Genomic DNA, 15,850 nt, shown 5'->3' on the forward strand with positions numbered 1-15,850 from the left:
AGTTGTTGCACTTGGACAATCTATCAACATGTAGCAGAATATTTTTATATTATTCAAAGAAGGTTGCTTAAAAGGTCGGCTTCAAGCAAATACAACAGATATGGGACAAGACAATGCATACCTCATCAAAACGCCTTGCAACAAATGCATCGTAATGTTCAAATGCCTCATCATCCTTGGGAAGCAAGTGCGAGTATCTGAAAAACACAAGTTGAAAAGGTAAAATGCATTAAATTCAATACCACCTACAAATTTAAATACAAAAAAAATACTTGCCAATAACAGACCAGAACATGGTTCAGAAAATAAAACAAGTCAAATGAAATATTCCAAAGAATGAACAACATGAACAAGGCTCCCAACATAAGTGAAATATTACAGATAAAAATCATTGCAACTAAAAGAATTTTCATGCCTAAAAGGTACCAACACATTGTTCTGCCAATTTTCAGTGCGCTTGTGCTTAACAGCAACACATCATATTGTGTCATGCTATATAACACACCCCCACACCACAAAATGACAATCCTTACCCATCCGCTCAACTAGTCTACTGCAACCAATTTTTATTAGATCTTCAAACAACATGCACCCACATTGTAACCAATATCCCCTTTCATCTAACAAACAATAAGCAATAGATAACACAAAAGAATTCATCTTAGGTGACTCCTTGTTTTCGCAAAACAAAGAATGAGCCAAATTTTAACAAGAATGGTAGCGCAAGTTCATGTGTTCATACTATACTTTTGCTAGATTAAAAATCAAAAGATTATCTTAGCTTTTACATAGATGAGTTATTGCTATCATCCATTTAAGCAATGCTTATCTATAACAGAATAGCAGATCAGAAATAGAGAGAATAAAATGATATAAATTCCAAAATGGAATCACTTTTGTATACACAATAATGGCACAAGAGCAAATGAAAGCATATGATCATATGAAACAAGTAATAGTTTACCAACTTGGATGCATATGTATTTTACCTAATTGACCTAGAACCCTACACATCAAATTAGTTATAGCACATACGCATCCAAGCGTCCATCGAACCACGACAAATCTTTCACAAATGCTTAGCACATGCAGCAAAGGATGTCAAATATGAAATTTATGGCCTGAGATTCAAGTACATAAGAAAACAAATAAATAAACAACTAAAATGACTAAAGGGAAAATCGGTTTCTTAAGTAATGTCCAAGATGCATTGCATTAAATCCTCTAACAGATGTCCAGATATTTCAGATTAACCTGAAATAACATCTCAAAAGAAATGAGTACATAAAAATATTAAACTAAAATCAAGGATATGAGATGTGGAAACACACAACAGATGAGAAAACAGATTAGATGAAACCATAAACTGTTAGATAAAGAAAATAACAAAAAGTAAGAAATTAACTGTGCTGAAACCATAAAAGTAATTCTGAAAGATATAAATAGTGTAAATGCACACATATCTTCCAAAAATTTTAGACTTTATTTGAATTTTAAAAATTATTGTAATATCATATCATTAGCAAGGTTTCAACTACTGGTCAGACCGTGAACCTAATGCCAGTGTTTACCAGTTTGACCAAGGACTGATACTATAATTATTGCCCAATAGTTTATTCGTTATTATTTTTCCCAATGATCTCGGGTAGTACAGATCAGTGTAACACTATATGCATCGGGCATTGTACTGATCACTTATCTGACCTTGACCGTAACATTTGTTATTTACATGTTGACAAAGTCTATTAGCTGATGTAAAAGAGCAATTTGTTTATTAAAAGGACATATTCAACAACATAAGAAATTATCCACATTTTAATGCCAAAAATAAAGATTCTAATAGAACTCACAGAAGCAATAGGAACCACGTCAACAACTAGAAAATCAGCAAGAAGCATTTAAATGGCATAGAACTTCCAAAAATCTTGTTTTTTCTCAAGAAATGCAAAATGGGTCTGTAGGGAAATCTACTGTTTCTAGGTATGTCAGGCAAAAAAGTAGGGCCCAGAATTTACCACTACCATGAAATCCTAGCAATCATGCTGAAAAAGGCAATCAGCAATAAGGTGTCAAATTAACTATATATAATTAAACATGACTCGTACATACTTAACCTCCATGAATAGAATAAGTCATGTGAAATGCTTGGATAGATATCTTGGAGTTTTTATACAATGATATACGTCTTTCTCTTCACATTCTGATTATTTCTCCTGTATGTTCTAAGGCCTGAGATACCTAAACGAGACAAAAAAACATAAAAAACAGTCCAACTGCTTTTACTCGGCTACTAACCAAAACAATCATGGTTTAATAGGCAGCAGACATGATCAGTCAAAGGAAACAATTATCGCATAAATGTAAAACATACTAATCCATACTCCAGCCAACAAACCAACTTATCCTGAATAATTATAGAGTCAACAAAATGAATTCATAAAACTATAGAAACTGCAAGAATAGCTTTTAGATTCAAATGTTCACATTTCTGCGTCACAAAAAAATAATAATTGCATTAAAGAAACTAGCAGTCATATTTGCTTCAGTTCCATTGTCATTCTTTTATTATGATCAGATGTTTAATTGTATAAGCACTAGAAAGCAGAAGGTATACTGTTAAATATATTAATACAAAAATTCCAAATATCATTAACATAATTGAAACTCAAATTCAAGAATTAAAAGATAATGGTCAAAACATCACACAGCACATAAATGACGAACAACATATAATGCAATGCAGTCTTAGTATAAGGTATGAAACTCGCCTTTATGTGAATAATGCTCTATTTATCACAGAAAGCAAATATAAATAGAGGAATGTGCCACTTGCCACTGCTTGTATGGTCCAAGATATTGATAACAAAAAGGTGAAAACAGATTCGTGAAGATCTTGTCACTCAGCACACTTAATGTCTGTCAGATGTCTGCGTGATCATTCACTGATTCCCTTACAAGTAGGTGTCATTCTCTCTTGAACACAATTAAAGTATTTGAAGAATGCTAAGTGAGAGATGACTGTCAATTACGCTCTACATTACCAGCTTTCATGTGTTATTTCTGTGAAAGTATAACTTCAGCAAATATCATCCTCCAAGCTTCTAGGTCACTCTTCTACCCCCATAGCGTTTGATGCTTCTCAGTGCATATGTAGCTCCTCAAACATGACCACTTCACATAACTATTGTCTGAAACAAATGTACACAAAGCTGTACAGCCTTTTGTGGACCAAGATTAAGATCCTACATTCCAGATGACTTGCATCATCTACCTCATACCACTTCACCTGATTCAATTGGCTCAGCAAACTACCATAACCACACTTAAGCATATACCTATCATCATCGACCTACAGCACGAGCTGAAACTTGACCGTCTTGGACCTGTTCCAACTTCAATAGATACTTTGAAAAATGGTCCAATCTGTTGACTCTTGGAGAAAAAACTTGACTATATGTTTCCCAAAAAAAGTCAACTACAAGAATCAGTAATACGAATGCACACCAATAACATTTTTTTTTCCCCAAGCTGCAGGTCCATAAACTTCATCTAGAAGCTACTTGTGAATAGGGTTACCCCTGGGCACCAATGAATGCCTCGAAAGAGACACCAACAAAATATCAACTCTCCAACGAAGGCAAACTTTATATTAATTGGTGTCAGAAAGCGATACTCCTGAAAAGATTTAGTTTCAATAAATAGGTGGAAAGAGACCACTCGCTTTAGTATCTTTTTTACTCCAACTTACTGGATTAATTCCAACTTCGAAAACTCATCAAGAAAAACCCAGAGAAAACCTGGCAAACCCTCACTCTGAACAGATTGTCCAAATAAAATGTCTTCTGCAGATAACGATGCAATTGTTCAGCATATCCCAAACTTGAAGAACCAATTTAGGGCAGAATGATTTCCGTCTTTAATAAACAACATTGGATAAAAACAAAGACGACGTTGAGACTGAAAACAATCAGAAGTCAGATTTGATCTTTAGATTTCATAGGCATACCCTGAAAACAGTATGCTGAAAATAAAATATTCAACTCTATCTAGTTCATTCTGATGTGCACAAACATAAATGAGGCAAATATGATCATATTCAAGACATAGAAAACAAAAACTGAAAAAATGAAGTCTAACCAACACACACTATAATAACCTTCAAGTCAGAATGTGAAATGTTATAAAGCTGGTTATAAGAAAACTTACATACTGTCAAGATCTATGAACTCTGCCTTCACAAGCAAAGCTGTCAAACGAAAAAGTCCAGGAGGTGCAGGGACGTTTACTTCCATACGTTGATAATACTGGAACTTAAATCCCAGAATTTGGGCCGCGTGTGACTGTTAATAGCACAAGAAAACAAAGAATGAGAAGCGAAAAAACATAGACTGTTTTCCACTTAAAAAATTAGTGGTCATAAGAAGTTACCTTTGGAAAAATAGGTATGAGGCCATAAAAAGTATGATTGTCAGGATGGAGTTCAAAGCACTCTAGTACCTTGGGAAACAGAAAAGACCAAAAAAACCTCAAATGAATTGTGTTTCCAAGCCATATTACTTTTGATCTTAGAAACATGGCATTGAACAACAGCCACTTGCAATATTGGAGTTATTACAATATTGAGAAGAAAATGAACTCTGAAAAAATACAAACTGTAAAAACATGAAGTGTATGTAAACCAATTAACAGGCAACTTACAATATCAAAGACACGATTGGGATCCAAATCAAAATGCCCAATTAATGACTGCAGGAGAGATTTCAAGAAGACCATCAAACAAGTGTACACAAATAAAAAAAGACTCATGCCAGAAAACAAGAAGTATGTTCAGAACCTTAATTGTGCTGATTGTCACGGTCGACGCATTCTTAGACATCACTTCCAGTCCACCTTGGCAGAGGAGTGTTACCTACAAAAGTAAATAAATACTGGTAGAACAACCTAACAAAGTAGTATAAACTTTTCAAGGAATACAAATAAAATTGAATCAACAAACACAGCTGATCGGTAACATGTATGAGTTTAAAACTTGCAAGTCTGAACAGCCAATATTTCACTGTATCTAAAAGGGTCTTTTGCTCATAAAAGGGATGATTACCAAGAATGATAGTAACAAAGACAAAAGTGGTTGCCGATTTGAGTTCGTTTCGCACAAAAACATTTTCGTTAGTTCACTTATACGTCTTATAATATCAAAACTTCAGCATAAAACAGAAAATTCTTCCCATGGAACAGACTGAAAGCGCAATTTGAATCATGACCAACCATAATAACAAATGAAGAACAAACAGGCTTCAAGGGTAATGCAAGACAAATTTTGAATTACCATCACAGTTCAGCCTCGAACAAGCATATAGTGGTGAAGATTCTTTGTGTTCAATGTTTCTATCACAATATGTTCATGCAGAGTGTTTCTATTTATAAATCTTGATTAAACCATAGAAAGCTTAAAATAAGATTCAAATTCTTTACCAGCTTAGCATAGCCCTCGCTCTCTTCTCTTAGAAGATTGAACTTTGTTTGTTGATAAAGAAGGCGAGTGTTTACTCTGACCTGCATCAGACGTGATAGAGAACCAAATATCAGATAGAGAACCAAGAAAGAAAAATTAAGGACTCAAAGATAAATAACATATAGCTAATTTCCTTGTAGTTAGTTAGCCATTTGACAAACATGTCTTCCAAAAGATCATGATGGCTTAATCAGTTAGACCAATCATCCCTCTAGCGATGCATATTACAAGCCTCATTATTTCATGTTAAGATTCTACCATGCATGATACAACCACTAAGTAAATTTTAATATGCAATAGACAATTGTTTAGCTAATCACACATAAGCTTATTCACTTCAGCTATCCCTATAATTAATACGCAAAAAAATAAAACTTTAAAATGGTCATTGCATTAGCGAGAAGAATCTAAAAATTTTCTATAAACTCATCCATGACACCAACTCAGTATATCAGTAGCAGTGATTTAAAAAGCGCTAGGCGCCAAAAGGCGCCAAGGTCCAAAAACGCCCGAGGCGCTAGGCGCTCGCCCGAGCGAAGCGAGGCGCTAAAATATAAAAATATAAAATATAATTAATAAATATAATTATTTAAAATTTTAAATAAAAATATAAAAATATATAATATAATTAATAAATATAATCACATTAACAGTATAAACCTGCTGACGAAGAAACGAGGAAGCAGCGGCGAGCGGCGGCAGCGGCAGCAGCAGCGAGCGACGGCGAGCAGCAGCAGCGGCAGCGGGAAAGGAAAAGGGAGCGGAAGGCGCGAGCAGCGAGAGGCCTCGAGGGAGGCGCGAGTAGCGGGAAGGCTCGCGGGAGGGCTCGCAGGAGGCGAGAGGGCTCGCGGGAGGCGCGAGCAGCGGGAGGCGTGAGCAGCGGGAGGGCTCGAGGGAGGCGCGAGCAGCGGGAAGGCTCGCGGGAGGGCTCGCAGGAGACGCGAGCAGCGAGAGGGCTCGCGGGAGGCGCGAGCAGTGGGAAGGCTCGCGGGAGGCGCGAGCAGCGACAGCGGTGAGCAGCGGCAGCGAGCGACGAGATCGCGATCGGGATCGGGATCGAGAGCGACAGCAAGTTAGTGTTGGGTTAGGTTTAGGGTTAGGGTTGGGGTTATATCGGTTTAGTTGGTTCGATTGAACCAACTAACAACCGAACCAGGACCGAACCAGACCTAAAATTCTGGTTCGGTTTACCCAGGCGCTCGCCCGAAGCGCCCAGCGCTCGCCCGAAGTGCCCAGCGCCTGGGCTCGGGCGAGCGCCCAGGCGGCGCCTGTTTGAAGCGCGCCGCCTGGGACATTAGCGAGGCGCTCGGGCCTCGCCTCGCCTCGCCCGAGCGCCTAGGCGAGCGCCCGAGCGCCTTTTGCAATCATTGATCAGTAGCAATGAGGTCAATGAGCACTCGCATAGGGAGTGGACCAAGCGTGGCCTGAGTGCCATATTATAACCCAGGCAAAGTGCCTGGGATTAACTGCTGCCTGAGCACCCAAGCACTCACACCCAGTCAATGCCACCTCTAAGTCCAATTAGATTCACCCAAGCACTCACCCAGTCAAAGCACCCAAGCACTCACCCCTTTTTTTTTCCCTCTCCCGATGCTGCAAGCACCTGCCTTTGTCTCTCTCGTAGTAATGCAGCCCCCGTCCCCCCAACTTCTCACCCTTACAACGATGCTGGGCCACCAAGCACCTCTCTCTCTCTCTCTCTCTCTCTCTCTCTCTCACCCTTACAACGATGCTGGGCCACCAAGCACCTCTCTCTCTCTCTCTCTCTCTCTCTCTCTCTCTCTCTCTCTCTCTCTCACAATGCAATGTAGGGCCATCCACCCCCTACCTCCCTTGCCTCTCAACTCCACCCACCGTCTCCCCCAACTCAAAGCTATCGCCCTCTGCCTCTGCACTCAACCATACAATGCTAGATTTCTTCAATGCATTTGGACTCAACTGGACTGCTAACCGAGGGGCATGCTGTGGTGGCAGTGTTTTCCGTCATTCTTTGGACTCAACCAAACACCATTGCTGGTCTCCGTTGCTTTTTGCACTCCGCTGATATAGCCTTGCTCCTGACTGTTGATTCTAAATAGTTAATTACTGGATTATTACATTTATTGTCACTGCAATGTTAGGATATTAATCATGACAACAATAGGTGGTACTTTTATCGTAGTAGTTAAACCTATGCAATTCGATATTTTAGTGCTGATATTTCAAAGAATATGGAATAATGTGAAACTCATACAATGATAATCTTTATCCTTAATATATTTTTAACAATTTTTACATTGGTGAGCATCTTGCTTCGCTCGGGCAAGCCTCTAGGCAAGCACCTAGCTACTGTGTTTTGTAATGTCACCTATATATTCCTTTGTGCCAAATTTACTCAATGCTGGAACTCCTAGTGCCAGAATTTGCCATGTAAATGGTATGATCCTTTACACATCTGAATGCAAAACTTTCATTTTAAGCAACAGAGAAGAATGCAACTTGGACGAACAAAACATCCATCTTCACGAACCAGGGTGTAATGACCCAGACCTCACAAAAGATACAGCCCAAAACATATAATGCCTACATAGTCATATAAGCATACTCTAGGCCTCCTCGAGCACTCCTGGGCATGATTGTGGATAGATTGCAAAGATAAAGGTACCACCTAGCTCAGCCGGAATTTACTAGGCCAATTTCTGATTAAGAAGTAGAGCCATCTATACTGGGCAGTACTTACAAATGCCGATGGTACTCCATGGTGCCTTGGTACCACCCATTTTTAATGGCATTCACCTAAAAGTTGCTGAACTTCAACAGGTACAAAATGCATAAATCATATTGTACCAAACCAATTAATTTTTCAAATACGTCAACTGATTAACAAGTGAAAAAAATTATTCATTTAATCTGAGTAGTTTTGAAAAGATTTACTCGTTGCTCATTCTCCAATCAGCAGTTGTACTATGGTTTTAAAGAAAATGAGGTGAGGAAGATGCACAAGGGCAAGAAGAGAAAGAAACTGAGGCAGGAATCTAGTGTTGGCAGTACAATGTATATCGCATATAAAACTCACAGTACAATTCTTGATCTAATGAAACAATTGAAAAATGGTGGATGCTAAGATTACTTTGTAATAGAAAACAATTAAGAAAATAGTATATAACTATTTAAAAGAATACATCAGCCGAATAGTCATTATAGGACCTGTGTCATATATGAAGCTGCTGGGTAGATATATCATTGCAATCATAACAAATATAAAGGAGCTGAGTGGATGGAAATGCATAACAAGATGAATATACAAAATAGACCATGTTAAGTAAATCAACACCATCTTCTACATTGGTTTCAGACAATACCACATGATAACATAATTTGAACAAAATCAGTTACCTCTTTGGCTTTCAATTCTTGAGCTTTAATCTTACTCAGCTCAGATTCCCATAAAAATTCTTCCTGCAAAATGAGTAACATACAAAGAAGAAAATTATTAACATCTATGAAGTCAAAATATCATTAACAACTCAAAATGGAGGATTCTACAAAACAAGTAAAAGAGATTTACCTCGCAACGCTCCTGCAAAAGCCTAGATGGAACCAGCAATGACTCCACTAGCCATTTAGTCTATGTAACAAGTGTCATAATAAGTTAAAAGCAGAAAAGGTATATTAATATTTTGAACTTTAAAAAACATAACATAACCTAAATTTATTTAACCACAACTTTTGGGACCTGACTAATATAAACAAAAAGACAGATTTAACACCAATATGCCCATGAGTTACCCCCAGCTTGTCTATCTAAAGTGAAAAAACAAGACACATACCTCTTCCCTATCTAAACTAAGGTACAACCATTTCAAGCGCATGGCTACCTCTTCTTCCAAAGCCAATTATGTGTCATCATTTTTTCGTAAACATGCCGAAGGAAATCAGTGATTTAAAAAGCGCTAGGCGCCAAAAGGCGCCAAAGTCCAAAAACGCCCGAGGCGCTAGGCGCTCGCCCAGGCGCTCGCCCGAGCGAAGCGAGGCGCTAAAATATAAAAATATAAAATATAATTAATAAATATAATTATTTAAAATTTTAAATAAAAATATAAAAATATATAATATAATTAATAAATATAATCACATTAACAGTATAAACCTGCTGACGGAGAAACGAGGAAGCAGCGGCGAGCGGCGGCAGCAGCGGCGGCAGCAACGGCGAGCGGCGGCAGCGGGAAAGGAAAATGGAGCGGAAGGCGCGAGCAGCGGGAGGCCTCGAGGGAGGTGCGAGCAGCGGGAAGGCTCGCGGGAGGCGCGAGCAGCGACAGCGGCGAGCAGCGGCAGCGAGCGACGAGATCGTGATCGAGATCGAGATCGGGATCGAGAGCGGCAACGACAGCAGGTTAGTGTTGGGTTAGGTTTAGGGTTAGGGTTGGGGTTATATCGGTTTAGTTGGTTCGATTGAACCAACTAACAACCGAACCAGGACCGAACCAGACCTAAAATTCTGGTTCGGTTTACCCAGGCGCTCGCCCGAAGCGCCCAGCGCCTGGGCTCGGGCGAGCGCCCAGGCGGTGCCTGTTTGAAGCGCGCCGCCTGGGACATTAGCGAGGCGCTCGGGCCTCGCCTCGCCTCGCCCGAGCGCCTAGGCGAGCGCCCGAGCGCCTTTTGCAATCATTGAAGGAAATATACCACTTCATCACTTCTTCAATTCAAGAACAGAACATGCCATTGGCCTCTTTAAAACTAAAGAACTAAGATTAAGTATATCAGAATAAATATTAAATATATAATAAAAAAACTGTTCTACTTCTAACAGATTTAAATTGCATCAGCCCTCTTGGTATTTTAGCCAAGGCCTTGAACCTGATTAATGCTGCTCTAAACAGACCATTCACAGTCCTTCAAATATTGTTTACTTCTCTTTCTTCTCTCAAATCTCTGTTTCTGTTCTCTCTGGTAACTCTGTCCCTCAACATTCTCAAGGAAAAGCATATTTGATTCACAGGGTTTTCTAGCACAGCTTTTGAGCATTCCTTTTTCCAATCAGTGTTAACTTGTCGTTCTTCCATCAATTTTCTGCTTCTTTTTGCTTAACTTTATTCCTCAACATTCTCGGAGCAAAATATATATTCGCTAAGTTCTCATTTCACAAGGATTAGGATAGTATCCTTAGGTTGTTTTAAAATCAATATAAAAAATTGCAGTCATTTGGCACAAGCACTTGCCAAATCATGGAATAGAAGCTTATCAATACAGGCACAGAATGGGATGGTGTTGTCATTCAGTACATGCCAAAAATTAGCCTATACAGTATGCATCACCAGCATGACACAGAACAAGACATGACAATGCCTTTTCAGCATAGCACATATGAACATGTGATGATCCGTACAACAATCCTCCAGAAATAACAATGAAGGTAATCAAATTGCATGATAAGAAGACAACTGCCGCTATTGATCATAATACATACATGATATGACACAATCTAGTATCACCCCGTATAACAAGATATTAAGCAAAAAAAATCAAAATGATACTATGGAAAAGACAAGTCATGCATGAACTGATTCATGACAATCATGCATACCATCATCAAGACCCAAAAGATTTTATAACTAAATCCATTTTGAACGTAACAGCACTTGAATATGATTGCATGTGGTAAAGTGAGGATCATTTTGAACTAGAAAGGAAAAATGAATGTTTAAAATCCGTTCAATTCAAACATATACTTACCATTTTAATAAGTCGAACTCGACATTCTGCAGTCATTGTATGCTGAAAAAAGAATATAATAGCAAAATAAAGTCAAGATATCGCAGCAGACCATTTGTTGTTTGTTATCAAAGATAATAGAGAAAAATAATATAGGCACGAAGAAGCCACAAAAACAAGTAAGATGGTTAAGCATGCTATGATGGAATAACAGGTAATAATATATGTCTGTGGTTGCCCCAAATAATTTAATGACGTCAAAAACCACTACAAAAATTATAAATCAATTGGAAGAGGCTAAAATTGTTGTTAGGATGGAATTTTTAAAACTGATCAAAACCTGGTACACACAAGAAATTGCCAACACAACTAATACAAGAGAAGTGCAATTATTTTTTCCAAAAAAGCAAGGACTATCACTTCGATGCAAATACTACATATCAAAATCAAATCCTCAGACAAACCAATAACTAAAAAATTATTTACAGATGATGTCAAATACTATAATCAGCTTTATCCAATATAGGCCAAATGGATTTGCATTTTCATATGGCTAGGGTCATCACTTCGATACAAATGCACAGACCTAAACAAATCAAAATACAAAACGCATCCAGCAAAAAATATCTGTGGGTTGGGTAAATGTACAACCGAACCTTGTTGTAATGGTTACTGGTTTGTTAAAGAATTACAAACCAGACCTTAACTCGGTCTGTTTACCCAGTTCACATTTCAAACATACACAAAAGTTAGCTGCACACACAATATTCTTAATCTCAAGATTCTTCTAGACTTATATTGTAAGGCATAGACAGCCTTATCTCCTAAAATAGGAGAAACACTTCCTAACTTGCAACAAATATACCATCTTACAAACAATCACGAAGAAAAATCCAATTTACTTTGCTGTCAAAACCACCTGAAAGTTTCAAAAACCATTAAGAAAATAAAAAAAAAAAGGTATTGTCTTCACAGCTTCGGACAAGGTTAAAAAAAAAAGGGGAAATACAATGGCCTCAAAATTTGCCCTTTGCCCTAATGTCAAACTTAAGGAATTCAAGAATCATAAGCGAATGGCAGCACAAGTTGCCAAAAAAATACCTGAAATAAAGTAACGAGGCAACATCCGAATTAATCAAACCTCTAGATTTCAAGAGTCATGGGCGAATAATTTGACAAAGGCCGCACAGGTTACCAAAAGAAACCGAAAGAACACCAAAAGGCAAGATGGAAAAACGAGCAACTCACATCCTGTCCCATGTGAGCGACGATATCGGCCAAAATGGACCCCATATCCTCCCGCTGCGGCTCCTCAACGAACACCACCGAGTCCAGCGCCGGCCTGCACTTCTGGAACGGCAAATCCCCACGGACCTGCGACGGAATTCAACCAAGAAAGCAATAAAACAGGTCGGAGCTTTCGGCATCACCAGAGGACGGGAATCGATCGGAAAACCCTAGGAGGCTCAAGAAAGACGAACCATAGCCCAGCAGAGCTCGTAGAGGAATCGAGCCATGGGGACCGGATCCGCGACCTTGAAGCCGGCGTTGGAGCCCTTCCATTCCTGAAGGCATTCCTCGGTGACGTACTTGTTCTCCGACGACTGGGGCGACATCGAAGAGGTTGGGGGACGAGGGGAAGGGGAAGAGAGCGATGGGGTTTCAGGACGGAGGCAGGGTTCTCATCGAAGGCTAGGGTTTGCGACGGGTTTGGGGGACGGAGAGCAAGAGAGGGGCGATGACCAGACAAGGTTTGGCGTCGCGTCGCCGCCGTTAGTTATAAAGCCACATTTGTTCCGCTCGGGAACCACTCGGTACGTCGATGCCAAGTGTAAAGGCCCAGTTCTTATTGGGCCGACCTTTCCGGGATAGAAGTCCATTTAACGAGGAATATGGACCGGCTCAATGATACAGACAGAAATGGGCCGTTCGATCCTGGTTCGCGAGAGATCTGATCATGAATCGGATCAAAGCCATGCACATCCCGAAGCGAGACACGAGTTAAGGAAAACCAATTACATTCGCGACGCATGCTATCATTGGGCTTGCTGAATCCAATGGACAATCAGATTCATCGTCTTTAATTTTTTATATAATTTTATTTTGGTAATATTGTATGAAATAAAATTTAAGCCGAGGACAAGATGTGAGTCCAACATAATCCTTTAATTTCTTTTTTTATTTTTAAATTAAATCCGTTAATTCAATCGAAAATAGACTAACTATTCGATAATTTACTAATTGATATGTGAGACTCAATCCGATGGAAGTATTAGGTCAGTAAGCTTATTTAATCACGTTTATTTTCCCAAAAGAAAAGAGTCGCTCCACAAGAATTCTAAATAATCGATCAGTTTTCCTTCTCATGCTGGAATTCAAACGACAAAAGAAGCGATGAAGCAGCCGAAAAGAATGTCGCAGACACAACGATATATACGTTTAGCACGGCTAGTAACAGTACAAATGTGACGTCACATATAATTTCAGCATGTGGCACGCGTTGTGTACGTACCTCGAGAGAGCCAGGAGGTGGGACTCGTGTGTTAAATGATTCCGTGCGCATGGCCAATGTCCTATGTCGTGAAGCTAATGGCATGTTTTTGTTACTACCATGCTATATATATATATATATAACTTAATTGTAGAGTATTAAATATAAAAAATCATAAATTTTTAAGTATATATATAATTTATGTTATGATTGATTAATATTTTGAGATTCTTACAACTAGTGTCAGACAAGAACAAGGAATCACAATATGAAAAAGAATCATCATGAAAAAAAATCCTAATAATTATGATTTAGTTCTTTTATAAATATATCATGTGTCTCTATGTTTTAACTGAGGTCTCAAAAAGTGAGAAATAGCTCTTGAGAGTTTTTCTTTAGTATATCTATAAAGGATTAGAAAAAAAGTGTAAATTCTTTCGAGAGGATTGTTCTTGAGTTGAAATAACTAAATGATATTGTAATTAATTTTATATTATGAAAATTTGATTTTCTCCATAAGAGTTGTCGAATTATGCTAAACCTTATATTCACTTTCTAATATACTTTTTAGTTATCCATCTTTCCGGTTTCCATTGGTTTTTGAGTTATTCTTTTGATTTTTAATTTCTTTTGATATTGGAGCACAAAAGATTCAATAACCAGATATTTAACAAGGATGAGCAATGAAAATTAAAATGAGTTTAAATCAAAATATTTCCTCTTTAATAAATATAAAAATGGATAAAATACTTGTCAAGTGAGATATTGCTCAAATTAAGAAGCATTTTGAGATTTTTATAGCTATTGTTGGAAGATAATAAATCATAATATAAGAAAGAGTTCTCATAAAGAAATGTGTGATTTCTTTTAGTTTTGAAGTTTCCTTTTGAGTCCCTGATAAGTGGTGTCAGAACCCAAAGAATTAAGTTGATATGGAATGAAATCGAAAGGAACTTAAATCAAAAAGTATTTTATGATATAAAAGTAAATAAAAAAACTCATTGATAAGTATTTTGATATTTCTAGAGCCAGGAGGACAAGAAATTCTAATATGAGAAAGAATTCTCGTCGAGGAAAGACATCATAATTCTAATATGATCTAGTCGGCACTAAGAAGGGGGTGAATTAGTGCAATAGATAAAAATCGTCGGTTTGAAATCCTTCGTACAATAAAAATCGATCTCGGAAAGATAACTTCAAATCTCGTTCATAAGCATAGTGAAAGCAAAATAAGGATGGTAGTTTGCAGTAAAGGTAAATTGCACAAATAGAAATGTAAATCGAGTGTTATAGAGGTTCGATCGTCATGACTTACATCCACTCTACCGATTCCTCTTCCATTGAGGCCACCAGCATCCATTAACGATCTTCCTTCAATGAGCGAAGATTAATTATCCTTACAACTTGATTCTCCTTTTGATAGGTTCAGGAAAGAACATTTACAACCCCCCTTACTCCTCTCTTAAACAAAACTAACTCTTTGAGCTTAAGAGGAGTTCTCACAATATTACAACAACGTTTTTCTACATTTTTGCTCTTAATTCTTGTGTTTGTTAACAAAGGATGAGAGGGATATTTATAGGCCTCAAGTATATTCAAACTTGGAGCCTAAAAGAGTCTCATCCCCGGTTCTCAAGGTCCTAGCAGTATCACCACCTATAGCACTAACACTAGGCGGTACCACCACCTAATCTGGTGGTACCACCTCCTAGAAGACTGTGTCTGGGCAGTACCACCGCCTAGAAGACTGTGTCTAGGCAGTATCACTGCCTAGACTGGCGGTACCACCGCCTGACATCGTCTCGGAGATTGTGCCACGATGGTGCCAATTGTTGGGTCACTGTTTGGGTCTTTCACTTGCCCAACATAGCCTAAACTTGGCATAATTAAGTTGACCCAATTACAACCCAATTATGTGCTAACTATGAATTTTAAGATATTTAATAAGTTAAACAAGTTCGTAAGTCTAAGTTTCTTCTCGCGAACTTTCAACGATCTCTCAGCAATATTCCAGCGGACTCTCGACAAGCTCCTGGACTTCACGATGATCTTCTTGGTGAGTTCCGATGAACTTCTTTGGCAAGCTCCTAGACTTCTCGGTTAATTCCGACAGAACTTCTAACGAACTATCACGAACGATTGTCGCGCACCCGTAA

General features: G+C 38.4%; 1 protein-coding gene across 2 annotated transcripts in view; it reads right to left on the reverse strand.

Moving 5' to 3' along the window:
* The window catches only part of LOC135597140 (THO complex subunit 2-like), a 36,448-nt gene extending 23,492 nt beyond the window's left edge, over positions 1–12,956 (reverse strand). The window contains exons 1-11 of one of the 2 annotated variants that reach the window (XM_065089696.1): positions 12,685–12,956; positions 12,452–12,577; positions 11,225–11,266; positions 9,060–9,119; positions 8,888–8,950; positions 5,473–5,553; positions 4,835–4,909; positions 4,699–4,746; positions 4,429–4,497; positions 4,207–4,340; positions 122–197 (exon numbers count right to left, since the gene is read on the reverse strand). In XM_065089696.1, the coding sequence (XP_064945768.1) occupies positions 122–197; positions 4,207–4,340; positions 4,429–4,497; positions 4,699–4,746; positions 4,835–4,909; positions 5,473–5,553; positions 8,888–8,950; positions 9,060–9,119; positions 11,225–11,266; positions 12,452–12,577; positions 12,685–12,819 (909 nt within the window). In that variant the 5' untranslated portion in view covers positions 12,820–12,956. Of the gene's footprint in view, positions 1–121; positions 198–2,768; positions 3,654–4,206; positions 4,341–4,428; positions 4,498–4,698; positions 4,747–4,834; positions 4,910–5,472; positions 5,554–8,887; positions 8,951–9,059; positions 9,120–11,224; positions 11,267–12,451; positions 12,578–12,684 lie in introns of those variants that run through there. The other variant, XM_065089697.1, reaches the window with a different exon arrangement.
* Between the last annotated feature and the right edge of the window lie 2,894 nt (positions 12,957–15,850).

The sequence above is a fragment of the Musa acuminata genome, chromosome BXJ1-11 (genome assembly GCF_036884655.1).
Source record: "Musa acuminata AAA Group cultivar baxijiao chromosome BXJ1-11, Cavendish_Baxijiao_AAA, whole genome shotgun sequence".
NCBI lineage: Eukaryota > Viridiplantae > Streptophyta > Magnoliopsida > Zingiberales > Musaceae > Musa > Musa acuminata.